Raw genomic sequence first — 20118 nt, 5'->3', positions numbered from 1 at the left:
AATTGCTCTTTTAGAGACCGATTGTTAAATTAGCGTGTCTCAAAGCTTCCGCCACCTGTGTCAACAGTTTTAAGTGGGTCTCAAAAACTTCTGAAATCACCAATAAATCGTCTAAATATATAAAGACGTTGGACTTTAGTCTTGCAGGTATCACCTTGTCCATGAGGCGACATAGACGTTGAGCAGCGTTACAAAGCCCAAAGGGCATCATTCTGAAGTGATAGAGTGGACGGCCGGGTACCGTAAAAGCGGTATATGGCCTCGACTCTTCGTCCAACTCTACCTGCCAGAATGCATGTTTGAGATCAACACTACTTATATAAACAGTTTGGTCAATTCTGCTTAGTATGCCATCAATATTCTGCAACGGATATGCATCTTTTATTGTTACAGCATTTAACTTCCGTGCATCTAAGCAGAATCGGTTCTTCCCCGGTTTCTTCACGATGGCAATTCTGTTGTTCCAGGGGCTTTCACTTTCTTCAATAACCTTTAGCTCTAACATCTTATCGATTTCCTCATATACTATCGTTTGCATGGCCGGCGATATCGGGTAATGTCTGTCCTTTATCGGATTCGTGCCCTCTACCAACTTTATCGTATGTTTTTCTAATGTCGTATGACCTAGCCCTTCTTTTTCAAAAGATGGAAACGAGTCTATTACTTGTTGCAATTTCTGCTGTTGTTCTTCAGACAATATATGCATTTCTTTTTTAAAATCCTTATCTTCTTCGAATTTCGCACAAATTTTTTCGATATCTATCTCATTAACCTTGATGACGTCTGGAGCTAATTTAAATGCTTTCCAGAAGTCTATACCTAGGTATAAAGCTTGCTCTAGGTCTGGGCATAAATAAAAGCAAATTTCTTTTTCCATGTCCTTATAATTCAATTGCAATCGGACTTTACCCAAAATGCGATGTAGTTGTCCGGACGCCGTTCTTACAATAGTATTAAATGATTCGGGTCCGATATCCAGTTCTTCTAAAACCTCTCTACAACCTTTACCCAAAACGGAAACGGTCGCTCCAGACTCCAATAAACCTTTTATTTCGTTCCCTTTGATGTTTATTATTGCATAGGGCCTAGGGTCTGAAGTTTCATTATATTTTCTGACTGATTCCACTAACATTTTCTTCACCTTTTTGTTTTCCTTTTTTCTTTCTCTCAACATTAATATCCGGGCATATTTTTTTTCATTCATAATTGGTTTTGGACTCTTCATATTGATAATTGTATTAATAGTCTCCAAATCCTCATCTCTTGCAGATTGACATTCTTCTACATCAAATATTCTTTTCCTTGTTATCTCATAATTGGTTTTTCTGATTTCTATAGGAAGATAGTGACGAATTGACGGGTAGTTTGTAGTGTTTATTATTGTTGTCGATTTGGCTCTGCGGGCTTGTTTGTCGAACACGACTTCTCCGCTGACGTCATGTTCTTCCTCAAGTTTTCCGATTGACATTTTAGACACCTTGGTGCTACGGTGTTTGGTTGGCCACACCTGTAGCAGAACAAGGATCTTTGTGTGGATAAGCAGTCCATAAATCGTTCCAACAAATCTGGGACATGTTTACTTCTGAAACTTCAGGAACCTCATTTGGTTGACCGTAATCATATCCATATGCCTCGTTATTTATTTCACTCACTTTGAGGTTTCGATTCTGAGTTATCGGAACAGGTCTTATATCACGCTTTCCACATGTCTTTTCTGCCTGGATGCATTCCATGCGCAAGTGTTCCATGCTTGACACATACATGGGATACACCATACGGAAAATCTCACCCCTCAAATTTCTCTTAACTATTTGGATTAATTCCCCTTCCGATATAGGTTGAACTAGTTTTGCCCTTAACATGTTTATGGCCTGGAAAAAACTGTCTATGTCCTCCCCTGGCTTGAGCTTTCTTTCGACAATTTCACTCATAACTTCAAAATTGGAACGGGTTGTACTGTATCTCCTAAATAAGGCATCTTTCAATGTAGGCCAGTCTCTCACAACACCTGTTTTTATCTGGAGCCAAAACCATTCATATGCTCCTCCTGATAATAGTGTTTGGAATTCGGCATATATTTCGTCCCATGTTACCCGATATTGGTTTTTCAGATATTCTAACCTAAATACAAAATCTTCGACTGACATTCCATTTTGATTCCCATCGAACTTTAGTTTGAATTTTTCCACCTTACTAACGCGATCGAAATTATTGTTAGCTGTTCCCATCGTATTGGTGGGTGGAATTACTGGTGGTCTATTTGGATCGATAGTTGGGGGCGGAATTGGGAAATTTGGAGGCATATTATTTGCATGGGATTGAGAGACATTATTTGCCAAAGTTATACTCTTTACCAAATCTCCTAGTTTTCCAATTGCGTCGTAAACTTTTTTCATTTCGCTTCCCATGTATTCTTGTACTAAAGGTCGGAAATCTATTGAGCTATTGTTAACATTATCAGCCGCTGGGGAATAGTTATTAGTATTGTTAGTACCGTTAAGGTTCATATTTACTTCTTGAGGGTTCACATTAGAAGTTCTATTGGAATTGGAATTAATCGTTTTGGACATATCAATTATTGAAGGGTCCATTTCTGGGGCTGAATTCATCATTCTGTCACTACTGTTTTTCTTCCTATATTTTGGTAATGTTTGGATCGAAATCCGGCTCACATCAAACGATGCAGTGCGGTTCCTTTTACTTCGGTCCCTCGTTTCGGAAGTACTCTCTTCCGACATTCGTGGCCAAGTTACGATAGAAAAAAAAGCAACTAAATCTTCACAAAACAGTATATCAAATTGTCAATAATAATCGGTCTAAATCAATAAATAGCAAAAATAAAATCAATAAAAAAATAAAATAAAATCAATAAATAAATAAAAAGTATACATATACATCAATCAATACTACACAAAATGAGAATCAGAACAAATTTACTGAACTTTCTATTATCACGATTAGGGTTCTTCCTTTAGGTGGGTTATTTGAGGTGTGTGTTTTTTTTATTTCAATATTCATAACAAAATGCCCTTAAGGTGATCAAAGCAGGTACACATAGAGCTAACAAAAAAGTGTACTAAATTATCTTTCTTTCGAGTTGGTCTCTGTGGCAATTTTCTAATTTTATAAAAAAGATCTCACAAATAGAATGTGCAACTAGCATCTGATCGCTTCGAATCCAGATGAGTGTCGCATCATTCCTTACCCGAAAATGACTATTTAATCTACTTTACCTTGCGCAAACAAAAAAAACTAACATAAAAACTGGTCATCAACAATACAAACATTGTTACACACAACACGAACAAGTTATTGCACTGACTGCTTGTAAATAGAAGTTATTACACAAAATATCCTATGCTATCCTAAACTAATATTGCACACATTCGCGTTTTCCATAAAAAACGCGGCTCAATATCAGCCAGGCTGATGGATATCGCTATAATAACTTACAACTATTGTTTCCCTATGGTCTATTTTATTGCACATTGGTGGTATTGCACAATGATATTTGTTCTATAAGAACTTTTCTTTTTATTTTGGGCGCCATCTGTTACGACTCCCTTTAAGGCGGCGCTAGAGGGGACCTTCGGCCAGCTTTGCGGTCTCGGGGCTACGGTCCTCAACCCGTCCTCTTCTCTAGCCCATCAGGGGCGAACACGAATTAAAACATTACATTTAGACTATCAAACATATACAAACGTTACAACACACAAAACCCTGCTTTGATCAGGAAGTATTGGTTTCCTACTCCCACATTTAGCCCTCCCTTCCATGGTTTCCAAAATCCTCTTTATTTCATTTTTTGTGGAAACCCCACAAACACACCAACTCACCTCATCACCTTCCGGAACTCCCCTTATCTAACACAAATCCACACATAATTTGTTCTATTTTAACAAATTCACAACATAATTTTTATTTATGAATATAAAATGGCTTAAAGCTAGGATTTTAAATTCGTCTAAGCAATAAAACAATAATGAATATCCTAACACCAGAAAAAAAAATCAAGAGAATATAATGAAAATATTGTTTTCTTTGGGAAACCTAAAGTTTCTCGCCTGCACTCATCAGACACTCAAACTCTTTCCTGCCTATTATAAAGGAGCTCTCTTATAATGGCCTATAACCAAATTCGCTGTAGTTGAATAATACTCTCTAGTTTTCCCTATAAAATTTTCAAGTATAAGGCTGGCGTTAAAATATCCTCACAAAAATTATGATTATAATAGACAACACAACATAAAATTATTAAATAGTTAGTTATTTTATATCAAAATGTTAAGTTTGCATCGAATTTAATATGTATGGTTGGCCTACTGGCTCAAATATAAATTAATTTAAAATGAAGTAATTTTGAGTTTAGTTTAATAAAAAAAGAATTTGCCATAATATATAAAGATTAACGTTTTTTTTTCTCTTTTTCGTTTTGCTGTTTTACAGATATTCGTTGGATAACCGCTGCCTTTGGATTTGGCACAAACAATAAAATGGCACAAACACAGATTACCTGTCTTATTGGCTTTTTATGTGGAGAATGACGGATTGGCTACAAGGACTTCACAAACCCCCAATAGCACGATTTTGTTTCGATCGGCACCAGTTCGAACAAATCTACCACCAACCAATATTACAAAAACAGGCTTCAGGCTCAAACAAAATAAAACAGCTGTCTGCTGGCACAAATAAACGATCTGGCTCAACCAATAGATATCTGGCCGCAAATAAACACAAATCCAAATTGAAGTTAAGAGGCTCACAACCACGGCAGCACAACCAGAAAGAATAACTGGTCCCCACTTGGGCGTTCTTGGAGACCAGTGAATATATCAAATTTTGTTGGGAACCTTAAGAAACAAAACACCATTAGATTTTATTATTTATCACTGTCAATTCAAGTCTGTGCTCACTTTTTATATGTACGTTCACAGGCATATGTTTAATTTAATAAAACGTTACACTTTCTGGCTATCACCTCTATTTGTGTTTTTCTGAAATCTGTATCTGTTTTCGAGGGTTACGCTTTTAGCGGTTATCTCAGCAAAACTAAATTGCAATTTTCCCTCTTCTTGTCTTTTATACCACCCCGAATTCGTCACCATTTTCCTTAATTTTCCAATATTTGGTATAAATATTGCAATGGCGTTACCACTAGCTCTTGAAATGGCTACTTATTCAGTGTTGATACATTTGGTAACCCATCTCCTTACTGAACACAGTTCTAAAATTTAATTGAGATGGCAACACCTTTTACTTCCTCAGTTCATAATTTTCTGAGGTTCGCATGGTGGGCAGCCGCTGCAAACAACCATTTTATAATTCAAATAAATTTGTTTATTTCCCCCGCTGTTAATACCGTCCTAGTCTCTTCCCCGTGAGTGATTTTACCAATAAAAATTGTTTTAAATTCTACCATAACTAAACTAACTAAAAAGCGAAATCAATGCAAATTAGAAATATTTTAGGGAATATTTTCTACACCCTTTGCAACAACAATAAGAAGCAGGTAAACGACAATTTAGAGGAAAATAAACAAAAATTAAACCGAAGTATTTAGAAGCAATTATTTATTATTTTTGTTTTGATTTCGTTATTCCCGTATGTCTGTCTACGATTTGGACTTTGACCGATTAACAAAAAAGGGAATATGTGACGTTGCAAAACGAGATGGTCACAAACGAACGAACACTTGTTTTTATATATTGCTCACTTTGCACTATACGTACCGATGGTAGTTGAAAGCTGCAATTATGTTGTGCACTGTATTTTAATTCCAAAATTATGCCAACTGGAATATCCGGCTCGATTGGATCAAATGTTTAGTCCGCACTATAGGGACTTGGGGGGAACAAGTGTTGCAATGACCCCCCAATGGAGCCGGTACGCCCAATGCGTACGAGTGGCCGTGGATTTAAAAAGAAATAGAAATAAAATAACAACACAATAGTTTTTAGTAAAGGGTTTGGCTCAACTGCCGGTGTTTATTATTGGTAAACAATATTACCTTTAAGAATTAAGTACAACGATATGTACAAAGGCTTACGATAAAGCGCGGTTCTTGAGCTTGCGATTCAAGCGGTCGATCGCTCTCCTTGTTTTCTTTTGTTTATTTATGTTATGTTTTGTGTTGACATCTGCATGGATGCTTGAAGAGGGCGGTTGTCACGTGAATATTCGTCGAAATGTCTCATACTATTACACGGGTGTAATAAATGGGAATGAGGAGATTTCAACGAACATGCCTATGCGATTCATAGGGCCAACTAAAAGTTGTAGAATCAATTCTAACTTAAACACAAGTAATATGCACAAGCAATTACTCTAGACAAAACTTATCTAAGTACGCTTTGTTCACCGTTATGTTCTGTAGCGCCTTATCAAGTTCATTAGAAAATTAAACGTAAAACAAGCGCAGAAACCTGCAAATAATAGGTGTAGTACGGCATATCTGGGTTAAATCAATGAAATCCGTTTCATTTATGCAATGAAACCAAAAATCATTAAATTTTAGGTAACGTAAGGTTTCATAGCATGAATGAAACATTTCATTCTATTAATGTAACATTTCAAAGCATCAATGAAAAGTAATCAATGAAACCCGTTGATTGATGCTTTCTTGACTTTGCTAAAATATTGTTTTTACAATACAAATGATACGATTTTTAATAATAAAAAAAACACCTCCATAACCTACAGCCTTATAGCAAACCTGTTGTAAATTGTCAAGATTTTAGATATTCGATGAGAGCGTTTTGTTTAGGCATTACTAACTTCTTGCATATGTATTTATGACATTTAAATAATGACATTTATAGTCCTAATTAATTGAAGATACATATTCATTTATATTTACTTGTATTTCATTTGTATATATTCCACAAAAATTGAACTTAATATTTTTAATACCTTATTAACCAAACAAATGTAAGTGTACCCTACCAACCCTTTCTTTCTAAAGGTACATTATGATGTACTCGACGTGGTTTTTTAATGTACGCGCTGCTTTACGCAACCATTTCGGTTAGGTACGTGGTTGTTACATTACGATGAAGGTTGCGTACCAAACATGTGTGTTTGACGAACTTTTCAAATCTCGTTGGGTACACGTACATAAACACTAAAATGGATTTTTAAACTTTATAATTTTTTTAGTGTTTGTGTAACATGTACGTTACCTTATGATAAGGTACTGTTTGTTTCCGAACACTGATCATTTATTCGTTGATCGTACGGTTACTCCATGGTGGAATAAGAAGGTGTTACATCAAATCATACCAACCGTCAAATTTGGTCACAATGATGATTTGATGTGAATTGCTTGTTTACATTTTGTATGAGATTTTTTCGCAATTATGCATTTTGACAACTATTATGATGATCAGCTGTTTTTGGCGTTACACCTTTTTATTCCGCCATGGGTTACCCTGATTCTAGTTCTATAATGAACTACATCGACTGATCTAGTTCAAACGCTCTTTTTAATGAATCGTTCAATTGAACTAGTTAGTTCATGAACTATACAACTCTATTAGTAAAGGATGTTTTTTAAGCCCGATAGAACTTGAAATTGTAAAAAATAACACAAAAAATTAAATTGTAATCAAAATTTTTTTTTATTCGAAAGATCAATACGTGACATTAACATTTGAAAATGATTTCGGGCATATGGGCACCGCGGCTGTTCTTGACGAAGTGCATTCTGGACGTCCAATTTTTGGCCACTTTTTCGAGCACTGCTGGCCGTATGTCACGAATAACACGAACAATGCTGGCCTCCAAGACATCAATTGTTGCTGGTTTATCAGCATAAACCAGTGACTTCACGTAGCCCCACAGGAAATAATCGAGAGGTGTCAAATCGCACGACCTTGGAGGCCAATTGACAGGTCCACTTCTCGAAATCAACTTATCGCCAAATATTGATTTCAATAAGTCGATGGTTGCGTTCGCCGTATGGCACGCAGCGCCATCCTGTTGAAACCACATCTCCTCCGGATCAATGTCATCCATATTTTCAAACAAAAAATCATTGATCATGGTGCGGTAACGATCTCCATTGATCGTAACGCGAGCTCCGGCCTCATTTTTGAAGAAATAAGGTCCGATGATGCCACCAGCGTGAAAACCGCACCATACGGTGCATTTTTCTGGATGTAATGGAGTCTGTAGGGTCTCTTGTGAATTGGTCTCACTCCATATGCGGCAATTTTGCTTATTAACAAACCCGTTAAGCCAAAAATGCGCCTCATCGCTGAACACAATTTTGCGATAAAAAAACGGGTCATTTGCCAACTGCTCTAGAGCGAATCGACGACTGATTTTCAAAGTAAATTTGGATAATTTCGTAGCGTTGTTCAAGCGTGAGTCTAATCATGATGATTTGTCAGAGTATACTGAAACAAATAAAAACAAAGTTTCATCAAAATTTAATTTTTTGTGTTACTTTTTACAAATTAAAGTTCTATCTAGCTTAAAAAACACCCTTTATTAAATTTTCTATTGCTTGCCTCCATTACAAAAAAAATATTAAAGAAAATTCACTTAAAAGAACAACTGACAAATCACACTTCATACTTACTTTTCAAAGCTAAAAATACCAGTTCCACGTTTTTGTTCATCCACACTTGGTGGATTTTTTAAAAAATAAATTTTTTCATAAAACTTATAGTTTTTCCGAAATCGGGTGTCCGTTAAAACGGACAGTGCCAAAATCCACTAGCGTAAATTTGTATGGGAAATTGGTGTTTTTTACAAATACGTAAAAAGTAAACTTCATTTTTAGTCGTACGCACAAAGCCAACTGTTTTATATTTTTAAACATATTCTCTATCTTCTTCATTTTATAAAATATTTTCCATCGTACGCTCTAAAGAACGGTATGTTTACTTTATCCATAATAGTAAAAAACACCAATTTCCCATACAAATTTACGGTAGGGGATTTTGCCACTGTCCGTTTAAACGGACAGCTAACTTTGCAGTGTAATACAGAATAATTCTTGCTTTGTATTGTATGCTTTGTATTCAGAATTTATGTTTTTAGAATAATACTTTCACATCTTTCTAACTAATCTCTGCGTTGTATAAGTGTAACTTATCTACTTATGTGTTTTTACCATTGTAAGAAAATCAAAAATCACTTCACGAAAAGGTTATTTTTGTGACCGAACCGCGAAAAACTACGCAGCTCAAATGTCAATTTATGAATGGGGAAGGACAGACATATGAGCAAACAATGAGAAAATACAAAAATCCCCGCAATTAAACACGTATCTAACTGTTTTTACCTGCATTTTTGTGCACATTTTGCCCTGGCATTTAAACGAACAGTGGGTTTTAAGTGGGTTAAACGGAACTCTAAGGAGTTCCCAACAAATACACTAAAAATACTATTTGAGAGTCTGGTTAGACCACATATTGAATATTTTTTCCATAATTTGGGATCCTTACAATGAAGGAATAAACAATTGAAAGAATTCAGAAACGCTTCACAAGATTTGCTTTAAGAACGACATATAACCATGATAATATGCCTCACTATATTGAACGATGCCCTGGTTTTCAGCAACTATCAGTCCGATCATGAATATCAACTCCCCGTGAGTTTGCTCACTCTCTACTTTTAGTTGCAACGGCAGAGAGACAAAACTCACGGGGAGTTTACATTCATGATCGGACTGTATATCAGAGGGGGAAGCTGCAAGGTATTGTTTTTATAAAAGGTTGGCTATAATATGCCTCACTATATTGAACGATGCCCTGGTTTTCAGCAACTATATCAGAGGAGGAAGCTGCAAGGTATTGTTTTTATAAAAGGTCGGCTGACTTCATAAATGCAGTGTGATGCGTCAAATGACATCGTCGCGACTTCATAAATGCAGCATGTCTTTTTTTGACATCGTCGCGACTTCATAAATGCAGCATGTCTTTTCATTGACATCGTCGCGACTTCATAAATGTCGCGCGACACGTCACATTGCGCAGTAATTGACAATTTTTTGCAGTTTTACCACTTGGACTGCACAATAATTTTCATTTCTTTAGTACTGTTATGCGAACTGATATTTGCGAAGAAAACAAGAAAAATACATAAGAAACAATTAGAAATGGCGGATTTGTGGTAATTATTTAATATAATGCATTATTTTCAAAAATTGTTAAAATTTTTATATGTGATTTTTATATATAATCTAGTGATAAGTGAGGGAAATTAAGCAAATTGACCCAACAATTCCATTTAGCAAAGACAAATAAAGTGTTTCGTAAACATGCTAATTTACGGCGACGCCTCCTTTTCTTAATATAATTGTTTATAAATGTACAATATGAATCAAGATTATTGGCACTCAATTCGAAAGTGCTATTCAATAATAACCCAAATATTTAATTCTTTGTTAAAACCGAATTTTACAAAAAGGAAACATAGTAAAGCAACGTGTGCGTTCATAAATGCAGCAAAATGACATGTCTCTTTTTTGGCAACGTCAGTGTTGCCAATCATATTTGATTCGTCTTTTTACGATTTTGTCAATATCTGCAATGTAAAAACTGCATTTATGAAGTCAGCCGTCTAATTGATTCAAACATTGATTGCTCTGAGCTTTTGTCTTTTTCACCTTTGCACGTTCCAAATCGATTTTTAAGAGAACATCAATTATTTAATATATCTTTTCATATAACTATTTATGGGAGAATGAGCCGTTAACGCGATGTCTTTGTTTATTTAACTCCATTGCAAACCATATAGATTACCACATAGAACGTCATGTTTTCAAGAGATTAGTTAGATCCTTGCTTGAAAATGAACCATAACTCTATACGTATACAGTCAGGGACAAAAGTTTACATACACCCCCTAAATCTCGGGTATTAGGGCTAGTAGTGATTTTTATGAAATTCCAAGTATGCAGTTTTATTTCTTCTCAATAATAAACAACATTTAATAGAACACAAGTACATTCCATAAAACAAATAACGGTAAATTTTACAAAAACCTAAAAATGATGGGGACAAAAGTTTACATACACCCCAAGGAAATATGCGTATTGCCGTGCAATTTATGGAATTAACAGCAAAATTTATACATTTTATTGTTTTGGCGAATGCCTCTGGGTGTTTGAGATATATTTTAGAGAAAAGAAAATAATTTTTGGGGGTCAAATGCCGTTATTTAAGGTCAAACTTCTTGTATAGCTTGTTAAAGCCGACCTTTGCTTAATTCTTTGCGTTTTTAGGTAATGCACTTTAAAAAAACCACAAAAGTAGTGTCAGATTGCAAATTTTGAGACCCCAGAAAGCTTTGGAGTTGTTCTTGTGCAAAATATTGCTTTTTGGACGTCGATAAATGCCCGCTTTTCATCAGATTTCTCAGGAAGTTAATAGATTCCGCGGAATTCTTGGTGCAAATCACATATAGAAGGCCTTGAATTGCCTTGTAATATGGTCTGATACAATCCTCTGACATCAATTGAATCAGAAATGTGAAATATTCTGTTACAAACCTGTTCCCGAAGCTTCCAAAGCATCAAAATGTAAGCACTACCAAAAAAGCATGAAATTTGTACTGTGAACAACGTCGTTTTCGTATTATGATCATTACCGTCACTATAGGGACGAAAAGTTTCGTATAATTGTACATTTCTGAGTTAATTGATGCCAGAGGATTGTATCAGACCATATTACAAGGCAATTCAAGGCCTTCTATATGTAATTTGCACCAAGAATTCCGAGGAATCTATTAACTTCCTGAGAAATCTGATGAAAAGCGGGCATTTATCGACGTCCAAGAATTTATATTTTGCACAAGAACAACTCCAAAGCTTTCTAGGGTCTCACATTTTGTAATCTGACACTAATTTTGTGGTTTTTGTTTTTTAGGTATCGTTCGGCTACAGGCTTTTTTAAATAAAACTAGTTGTTTATTTCAATTTTGTTTTTATTATCCAATATTTCGATTGGAATCTCCAATCATCTTCAGGGAATTGAAAGAGAGTTTGGTTTAATTGCTTCCAAGAGCTTTCTTCAACTCTTTGTGGTTTTTTTAAAGTGCATTACCTAAAAACGCAAAGAATAAAGCAAGGTCAGCTTTAACAAGCTATACAAGAAGTTTGACCTTAAATAACGGCATTTGACCCCCAAAAATTATTTTCTTTTCTCTAAAATATATCTCAGACACCCAGAAGCATTCGCCAAAACAATAAAATGTATAAATTTTGCTGTTAATTCCATAAATTGCACGGCAATACGCACATTTCCTTGGGGTGTATGTAAACTTTTGTCCCCATAATTTTTAGGTTTTTGTAAAATTTACCGTTATTTGTATTATGGAATATATTTTTGTTCTATTAAATATTGTTTATTAGTCAGACGAAATAAAACTGCATACTTGGAATTTCATAAAAATCACTACTAACCCTAATACCCGGGATTTAGGGGGTGTATGTAAACTTTTGTCCCTGACTGTATATCTAATGGTTGCCAAATTAATAAAATTCTAGTTTTTAAGTCCAATCCAATGTAATCTGTGAGAGCATAGCTCGGTAGATGAAATAAATAAATAAATAAACAGATCGCAATATTCACTCAAGAGACCACAAACTTGAAAATGGCACGTTGCCACTTAGTCAATCTAGATTGTGATCGATGTGGTCAAGCCTATACAAGCCGTCACACAATGTCTTACATGAACCAGTAGTGGGATTCTGTAAACTCATTTTTGCTGGTATCGATTATTGTCGGTAAAATTAAAATGCTTATAATTTCGATAATTAACGAAAATTTTCGGTAAGTTAACGATGAATAAAAAGTAGTCGCTAGCCTCTACCGACACAAACAGTGATGCCAACCTTTCTTTATGTTTTTAGTCATAATTTTGTGATTTAATTTTACCGATTTTTGTAGGTAACAGCAAAAATGAGTTACAGAATCCCACTATCGGCTTAGTTTGTGAAAAATGGCTTAAATGAATCAATAATGTCTTAGTCTTGAAAAATGCCAGTTCATATAAGACGGCACTTGCAGTACTTTAATACGAACCACATGCCCTGCATGTTTGTATTGGGACCGCACGACACGCTGCATTTGTTTAGACGCCCAGCTAACCCCCACTCACCTGTCTCCTTTTAATATTTATGGTTGCAGAATCTGGACAGAGGAACCAGAACAAGATAACTGAAAAAAATTTAAAAAAAATATTTGCGTTGCTACAATAACAATAATAAAGTACAACTATAACATTATTATTGACCGCCGTATAAATATACTCTAAAATATTTTATTGAATATATCAAGCCGTTTATTAATTTTAGACTTATGGTAACCATTTTAATATTTTGTCTAGATTATCTTCAATACGAAATATTCTACAAATTGGCACAATCGTCCATATCTAATTCTGTTATTTGATGGCTGTCTTTCATGGCATTTAGATCGTCATCAAGATCTCTTCTTTTCTTCGTTATAAGTTTAGATAAGGCAGCATTGCAGTCCGCAAGTAAATTTTCCGTCTCCGGGTTTAAATACTTTGGTTTGAAGTATATGCTAGGAATGGTCTTAGTTTTTATATATGATTTCAGATTTATTGTAGAAGTTTCCCATGCTTCGAAATCTTTAACGCGACAAATTCTTTCCTCTAAGCACTTAATTTCAATTTGTTTGCACTTTCTATAATAGAATAGTGACTGTCTTTCTTTTTTAAGAGATTCACGTTCATTTAGTTCCTGTTCTTCAAGTTTTTTTTCAATTTGTGCTTTTCTTTCTTCTTTTTGTTTTTGGCGTGATTCCTCCTGACAAAATTTATTCAACGTTCCCAACAATGCACCAAACATTCGACGATTTCGGGCTATTGATTCAGAGTCCGAACATTGTGCTCTGAGAATTTCTTGGCGACTTGGTAGTTCTCGGATTACTCTTGATGTCAACGAAGGTTTCATTTTTTTGGCTTGCTTTAATGGAGGCGATGACAACCTGTTAAATACTGATTTGGAGTCATTGGTTCTCTTATTTAAACTAGTACTCAGAATGCTTTTGTTGAAAGCTATGATGTCGTTTCTGTTGTCTAGCCTGTTGAAGATACAAATATAAAATTTAGTAAACAAACGTTAAAATGCATGAAAAAAAGAGCAATGAACGGATATGGCAATATTCAAAAGTTTTAAAATCAATGAATCCGTGAATCGATGAATTAGTGATGAGTGAGCGACTGACATATCTTCCAGACGAAATCGCTGAAGCTAGAATCTTAAAATTTTGGGTGAGGGTCACTCTTTGTCCGAAGGTGTCAGATAAGGCTGGGTTTTTGGAAATTTGAACTAGAACGGCACGACAATTACCAAATATGGTATCATTTTCATCAACCCCTTTGGTGTGACATTATGTGTGTTCGTTTACTCAAAATTTGTACAAATTTTTACTGGATGTTGTTCATTTACTCTCCAGTACAATGCAAAAGACCTTAGTCGTTTACAAGAAGTTACTGGACTTCTACAAATTTGTACAAATTATTGAGTAAACGAACACACCTATTATCATGTCTTGTTTGGAAAATGCTGTATTGAAATATGACTTTCATGACAAACAAATCCCTTTATTAATTCAAACGATTTCATGAAATAACTACAATTAATTTATCAGCAAAAAGTTTACGTCCGAAATTTCAATTAAATCACCGCCGCAGCAACGCAACGGAGTGTAATTCCTCCGCTACCCGCAACTGATTTTTTTCCATCTATCAAAATGTTTTTTCTTTAATCTCCTTATCATTAGTTCAGATTTCGAAATGGACTCCATCTGCACTTCGTAAAGAATTTCTAGTATGTGAATTACTTTTAATTTGTAGAGATGGTATTTACCGGTGGGTAAAAACCGGGTAAATACCCATTAGTGGGTATTTATTTGGGTATTTACTATATTGAATCGCTAATACAACATCTTAGACCCTATTTCTGGGTTTAGGTTATGAAATCGATTCAAAATGCATAGTTTTACAATACTTTAACCAAGTGGGTAAATACTTGGGTAAATACCCGAGTATTTACCCAAGTGTTGGGTAAAAACTCATTAACTGCCGAACCACTGACAAAATTTGGCTTACATCTTTCTTATGTCAACAGAACTTCTGGTACTGAACACGGGATCTCTGGGTCCATGTTTTGATATAGCCCCCATATAACCGTACCTCCCGATTTAAGGTATTTTTTGTCTATTAGCCACATTTTACAACCAAATTGGCTGTAATTTGGCACAGTGAGTCCTCAAGGAGTATAATATATCCTTGCACATATTTGTCAACGTAGGTCCACGTTTTCCTGCAGCCCACAGTGGGAAAAAATGCAGATCTAGCGTGCAGAAAATAAAAGTCGATGTTTTATTGTATGTTTCTCCATAATTATGATAAGAATAGCTTTAGATTGACAATTTTACTTAATTTATTGATATATTTTGCCGATTTGTATTATTTATATATTTTTTTTTGATATAACTCATATAGGGCGGTACCTCCCGATTTTGGTAATTTTGAAGATTTTAGCCGCATTATCCAACTGAAATGGCTGAAATTTGGTATTTAGTCTTTGTTGGGGGTATAAAATATTCCAACAGAGAATTGTCGGTACAGGTCCACTTTTTGATATAGCCCTCATAGGAAGGTGCCGCCCGATTTTGATAATTTTGAAGATTTTAGCCGCATTACCCAACTAAAATGGCTGAAATTTGGCATTTAGTCTTTGTTGGGGATATAAAATATTCCGACAGAGAATTGTCGGTACAGGTCCACTTTTTGATATAGCCCCCATAGAACGGCGCCGCGGCACGATTTAGAGGGGCGTCCTCGAATCTTATTTTCACAATTTGAAATCGTCTCACTTGGTTGGTACGTTGAAATCCACATGCTTGCTTAACCAATTTCCGTAGCGATGCTCCATTTGATTTTTGTTCCTATTGGTGGCAATCCATTTCCTTTTAAAATCTGTGCATAGGGTATAAATAATTCGGCAAACCTTTGCAATAAGTGCAGCATCGGTAGTATTGCCTCCAAGTCTATGTAACACATGCTCTTTTAAATCAGAAACTTTTTTAGAATCGATTTAAGCCAAACTTCAAAAAGTTCCTTACGCAATATTGGCATTTTTGTATTCACTATTCACTTTTTGAGGATCTTAAACAAATCCCGTTCGGTAACACTTATAAAATTTACCTTGATATCAATGCTACTAAAATTAACTTTTTAGAATGTTTATTTTTCAGCCGATTTTGTTGTAATTGCATTATTGAATTACAATGCAAATACTGTTTAAATAAATGTACATTCAGTACAAGAGTTCAAATGTCTTAATCCTGCAATTTTTAGTAATAAAAAGTTGACTTTAACAGTTTGTTTGGGGACGTGTCACTACTTCCGGTTTGCTACGTCCACCCATTTCAGAGAAACCGCGGGACAGAAATTTTCAATTTTTATTACCTTATCTGTTATGATGTGATCAATTCCAAGTGAAATCTAACATATTATTTCAAAAATTTTACCAGAATAGTCATTTTATTTAAAATAAACTTTAAAAAGCATCCTGCGCTAAATTGGCATATTTCCTTAAAACTGGCAAAAAGTCAAAAAACGCAAAAAGGCGCAAGAGATATTTTGGACAGTTATTCTAGACAATATGTAAAAAAAATAAAAAAAATATCTCGATCCGACCCGATCCGAATTCATACTTTACCCCTCATTTAATTCCAGAAATGGAATATAATGTACGTTACATATAATTAGCCCGTAATATCTACATTAACGTAACTTTTGGCTTATAAAACTGTTTAGTTTAATTAAATACCTTCACTTTAAACCAAAAATACAAAAAATTCGGCAATAATATGTTCACAGACTGCACACGTCCATCACAATTTTACAAATAAAAAACATCATCGTGAGCACTGTAAAAAATATCGATATTAAATGTACCGTTATTCCGTTCCAACTACTTATTTCTAATTATAGCATATGCAGTTAAGTACAGTCAAGCCTCTAGTTTAATACTGTATTTAAGTTTCATACTTTCTTTCAAATTAATTTTTTGATTTTCTGCACGCTAGATCGGTAATTTTTCCCTCTGTGCAGCCCCCATATAAGGGTACCCCGATTTCGAGTATTTACCCAAAAGTGGGTAAAAACTCATTAACTGTCGAACCAATTGACGTTGGCTGACAAAACTTGGCATAAATCTTTCTTATGTCAAAGGAACTTCTGGTACTGAACATGGGGTCTGTGGGTCCATGTTGTTATATAGCCCCCATATATCCGTACCTCCCGATTTAAGGTATTTTTTACCTATTAGCCTCATTGTACAATCATATTGACTGTAATTTGGCACATTGAGTCCTCAATGAGTATTAAATATCCTTGCAAACATTTGTCAACGTAGGTCCACGCTTTCTTATAGCCCCCAAATAGGGGTACCCCGATTTCGAGTATTTACCCAAATTTTGGGTAAAAACTCTTTAACTGCCGAACCACTGGACGTAGGCTGACAAAACTTGGCATAAATCTTTCTTATGTCAAAAGAACTTCTGGTACTGAACGTGGGGTCTCTGGGTCCATGTTTTGATATAGCCCCCATATAGCCGTACCTCCCGATTTAAGGTATTTTTCTATCTATTAGCCACATTTTACAACCAAATTGGCTGTAATTTGGCACAGTGAGTCCTCAATGAGTATAAAATATCCTTGCAAAAATTTGTTAACGTAGGTCCACGCTTTCTTATAGCCCCCATATATGGGTACCCCGATTTCGAGTATGTACCCAAATATTGGGTAAAAACTCCTTATCTGCCGAACCATTGGCGTAGGCTCACAAAATTTGGCTAAACACTTTCTTATATCAATAGTATTAGAGGTATTGAAAATGGAGTCCCTGGGTCCATGTTTTGGTATAACCCCCATATAGCCGTACCTCCCGATTTAAGGTATTTTTCATCTATTAGCCAAATTTTACAACCAACTTGGCTGTAATTTGGCACAGTTAGTCCTCAAGGAGTATAATATATCCTTGCACGTATTTGTCAACGTAGGTCCACGCTTTCTTGCAGCCGCCATATAAGGGTACCCCGATTTCGAGTATTTACCCAAAAGTGGGTAAAAACTCATTAACTGTCGAACCAATTGACGTTGGCTGACAAAACTTGGCTCAAAACTTTCTTATACCAATAGTATTAAAGGTATTGAAAATGGAGTCCCTGGGTCCATGTTTCCGTATAACCCCCATATAGCCGTACCTCCCGATTTAAGGTATTTTTAACTATTAGCCAAATTTTACAATCATACTGACTGTAATTTGGTACAGTGAGTTCCCAATATGTATAAAATATCCTTGCAAAAAATTTTCGACGTAGGTCCACGTTTCCTTGTAGCCCCAATATGGTTTCTGAAATCGGGAGGTACGGCTATATCAAAAAGTGGACCCAGGGACTCCATTTTCAATACCTTTAATACTGTTAATATAAGAAAGTTTTGAGCCAAATTTTGGCAGCCAACGTCAAGTGGTTCGACAGTTAAAGAGTTTTTACCCACTTTTGGGTAAATACTCGAAATCGGGGTACCCTTATATGGCGGCTGCAAGAAAGCGTGGACCTACGTTGACAAATACGTGCAAGGATATATTATACTCCTTGAGGACTAACTGTGCCAAATTACAGCCAAGTTGGTTGTAAAATTTGGCTAATAGATGAAAAATACCTTAAATCGGGAGGTACGGCTATATGGGGGTTATACCAACACATGGACCCAGGGACTCCATTTTCAATACCTCTAATACTATTGATATAAGAAAGTGTTTAGCCAAATTTTGTGAGCCTACGCCAATGGTTCGGCAGATAAAGAGTTTTTACCCAATATTTGGGTAAATACTTGAAATCGGGGTACCCATATATGGGGGCTATAAGAAAGCGTGGACCTAGGTTAACAAATGTTTGCAAGGATACGTTATACGCATTGAGGACTCACTGTGACAAAGTACAGCCAATTCGGTTGTAAAATGTAGCTAACAGATGAAAAAAAACCTTAAATCGGGAGGTACGTCTATATGGGGGCTATACCAAAACATGGACCCAGGGACTCCATTTTCAATACGTTTAATACTATTGGTATAAGAAAGTTTTGAGCCAAATTTTGTCAGCCAACTTCAAGTGGTTCGGCAGATAAGGAGTTTTTACCCAATATTTGGGTAAATACTCGAAATCGGGGTACCCATATATGGGGGCTATAAGAAAGCGTGGACCTACGTTAACAAATTTTTGCAAGGATATTTTATACTCATTGAGGACTCACTGTGCCAAAGTACAGCCAATTTGGTTGTAAAATGTGGCTAATAGATGAAAAATACCTTAAATCGGGAGGTATGGCTATATGGGGGCTATATTAAAACATGGACCCAGAGACCCCATGTTCAGTACCAGAAGTTCTTTTGACATAAGAAAGATTTATGCCAAGTTTTGTCAGCCTACGTCCAGTGGTTCGGCAGTTAAAGAGTTTTTACCCAAAATTTGGGTAAATGCTCGAAATCGGGGTACCCCTATTTGGGGGCTACTAGAAAACGTGGATCTGTGTTGACAAGTTTTTGCAAGGGTATTTTCTACATATTGAGAACTCACTATGCCAAATTTCAGCCAATATGATTGTACAAGGAGGCTAATATGTAAAAAGTACCTTAAATCGGGAGGTACAGATATATGGGGGCTATATCAAAACATGGACCCAGAGACCCCATTTTCAATGCTAGATATTCTCTTGACATATGTAAGATTTGAGCCAAATTTTGTCAGCCTACGTCAAGTGGTTCGGCAGTTAATGAGTTTTTACCCAACACTTGGGTAAATACTCGGGTATTTACCCAAGTATTTACCCACTTGGTTAAAGTATTGTAAAACTATCCATTTTGAATCGACTTCATAACCTAAACCCAGAAATAGGGTCTAAGATGTTGTATTAGCGATTCAATATAGTAAATACCCAAATAAATACCCACAAATGGGTATTTACCCGGTATTTACCCAATTTACCGGGTATTTACCCATTGGGTATTTACCCACCGTCCATCTCTATTAATTTGCAATTGTTTATTTTTTGAAATTTTGC

At 35.5% G+C, this 20118-nt stretch overlaps 2 protein-coding genes across 3 annotated transcripts in view; one reads left to right on the top strand and one right to left on the bottom strand.

The window, feature by feature from the left end:
* The first annotated feature begins 5293 nt into the window (after nucleotides 1–5293).
* Nucleotides 5294–20118, top strand: part of LOC141386463 (uncharacterized) — a 64349-nt gene continuing 49524 nt past the window's right edge. The window contains exon 1 of one of the 2 annotated variants that reach the window (XR_012408385.1): nucleotides 5294–5377. The gene's annotated coding sequence lies outside the window, so the exon portion shown is untranslated. The remainder of the gene's footprint in view (nucleotides 5378–20118) is intronic. The other variant, XM_073954985.1, reaches the window with a different exon arrangement.
* The window catches only part of Pnn (desmosome associated protein-like protein pinnin), a 63234-nt gene continuing 56389 nt past the window's right edge, over nucleotides 13274–20118 (bottom strand). The window contains exon 2 of the mRNA XM_073955037.1: nucleotides 13274–14063. Within this exon, the coding sequence (XP_073811138.1) occupies nucleotides 13364–14063 (700 nt within the window). The 3' untranslated portion in view covers nucleotides 13274–13363. The remainder of the gene's footprint in view (nucleotides 14064–20118) is intronic.

Source organism: Musca autumnalis, unplaced genomic scaffold, assembly GCF_047663935.1.
Source record: "Musca autumnalis isolate F117 unplaced genomic scaffold, ASM4766393v1 scaffold_1, whole genome shotgun sequence".
Lineage (NCBI taxonomy): Eukaryota > Metazoa > Arthropoda > Insecta > Diptera > Muscidae > Musca > Musca autumnalis.
Note: the sequence above shows the minus strand (reverse complement) of the source record. Positions and strands in the feature narration are given on the sequence as shown.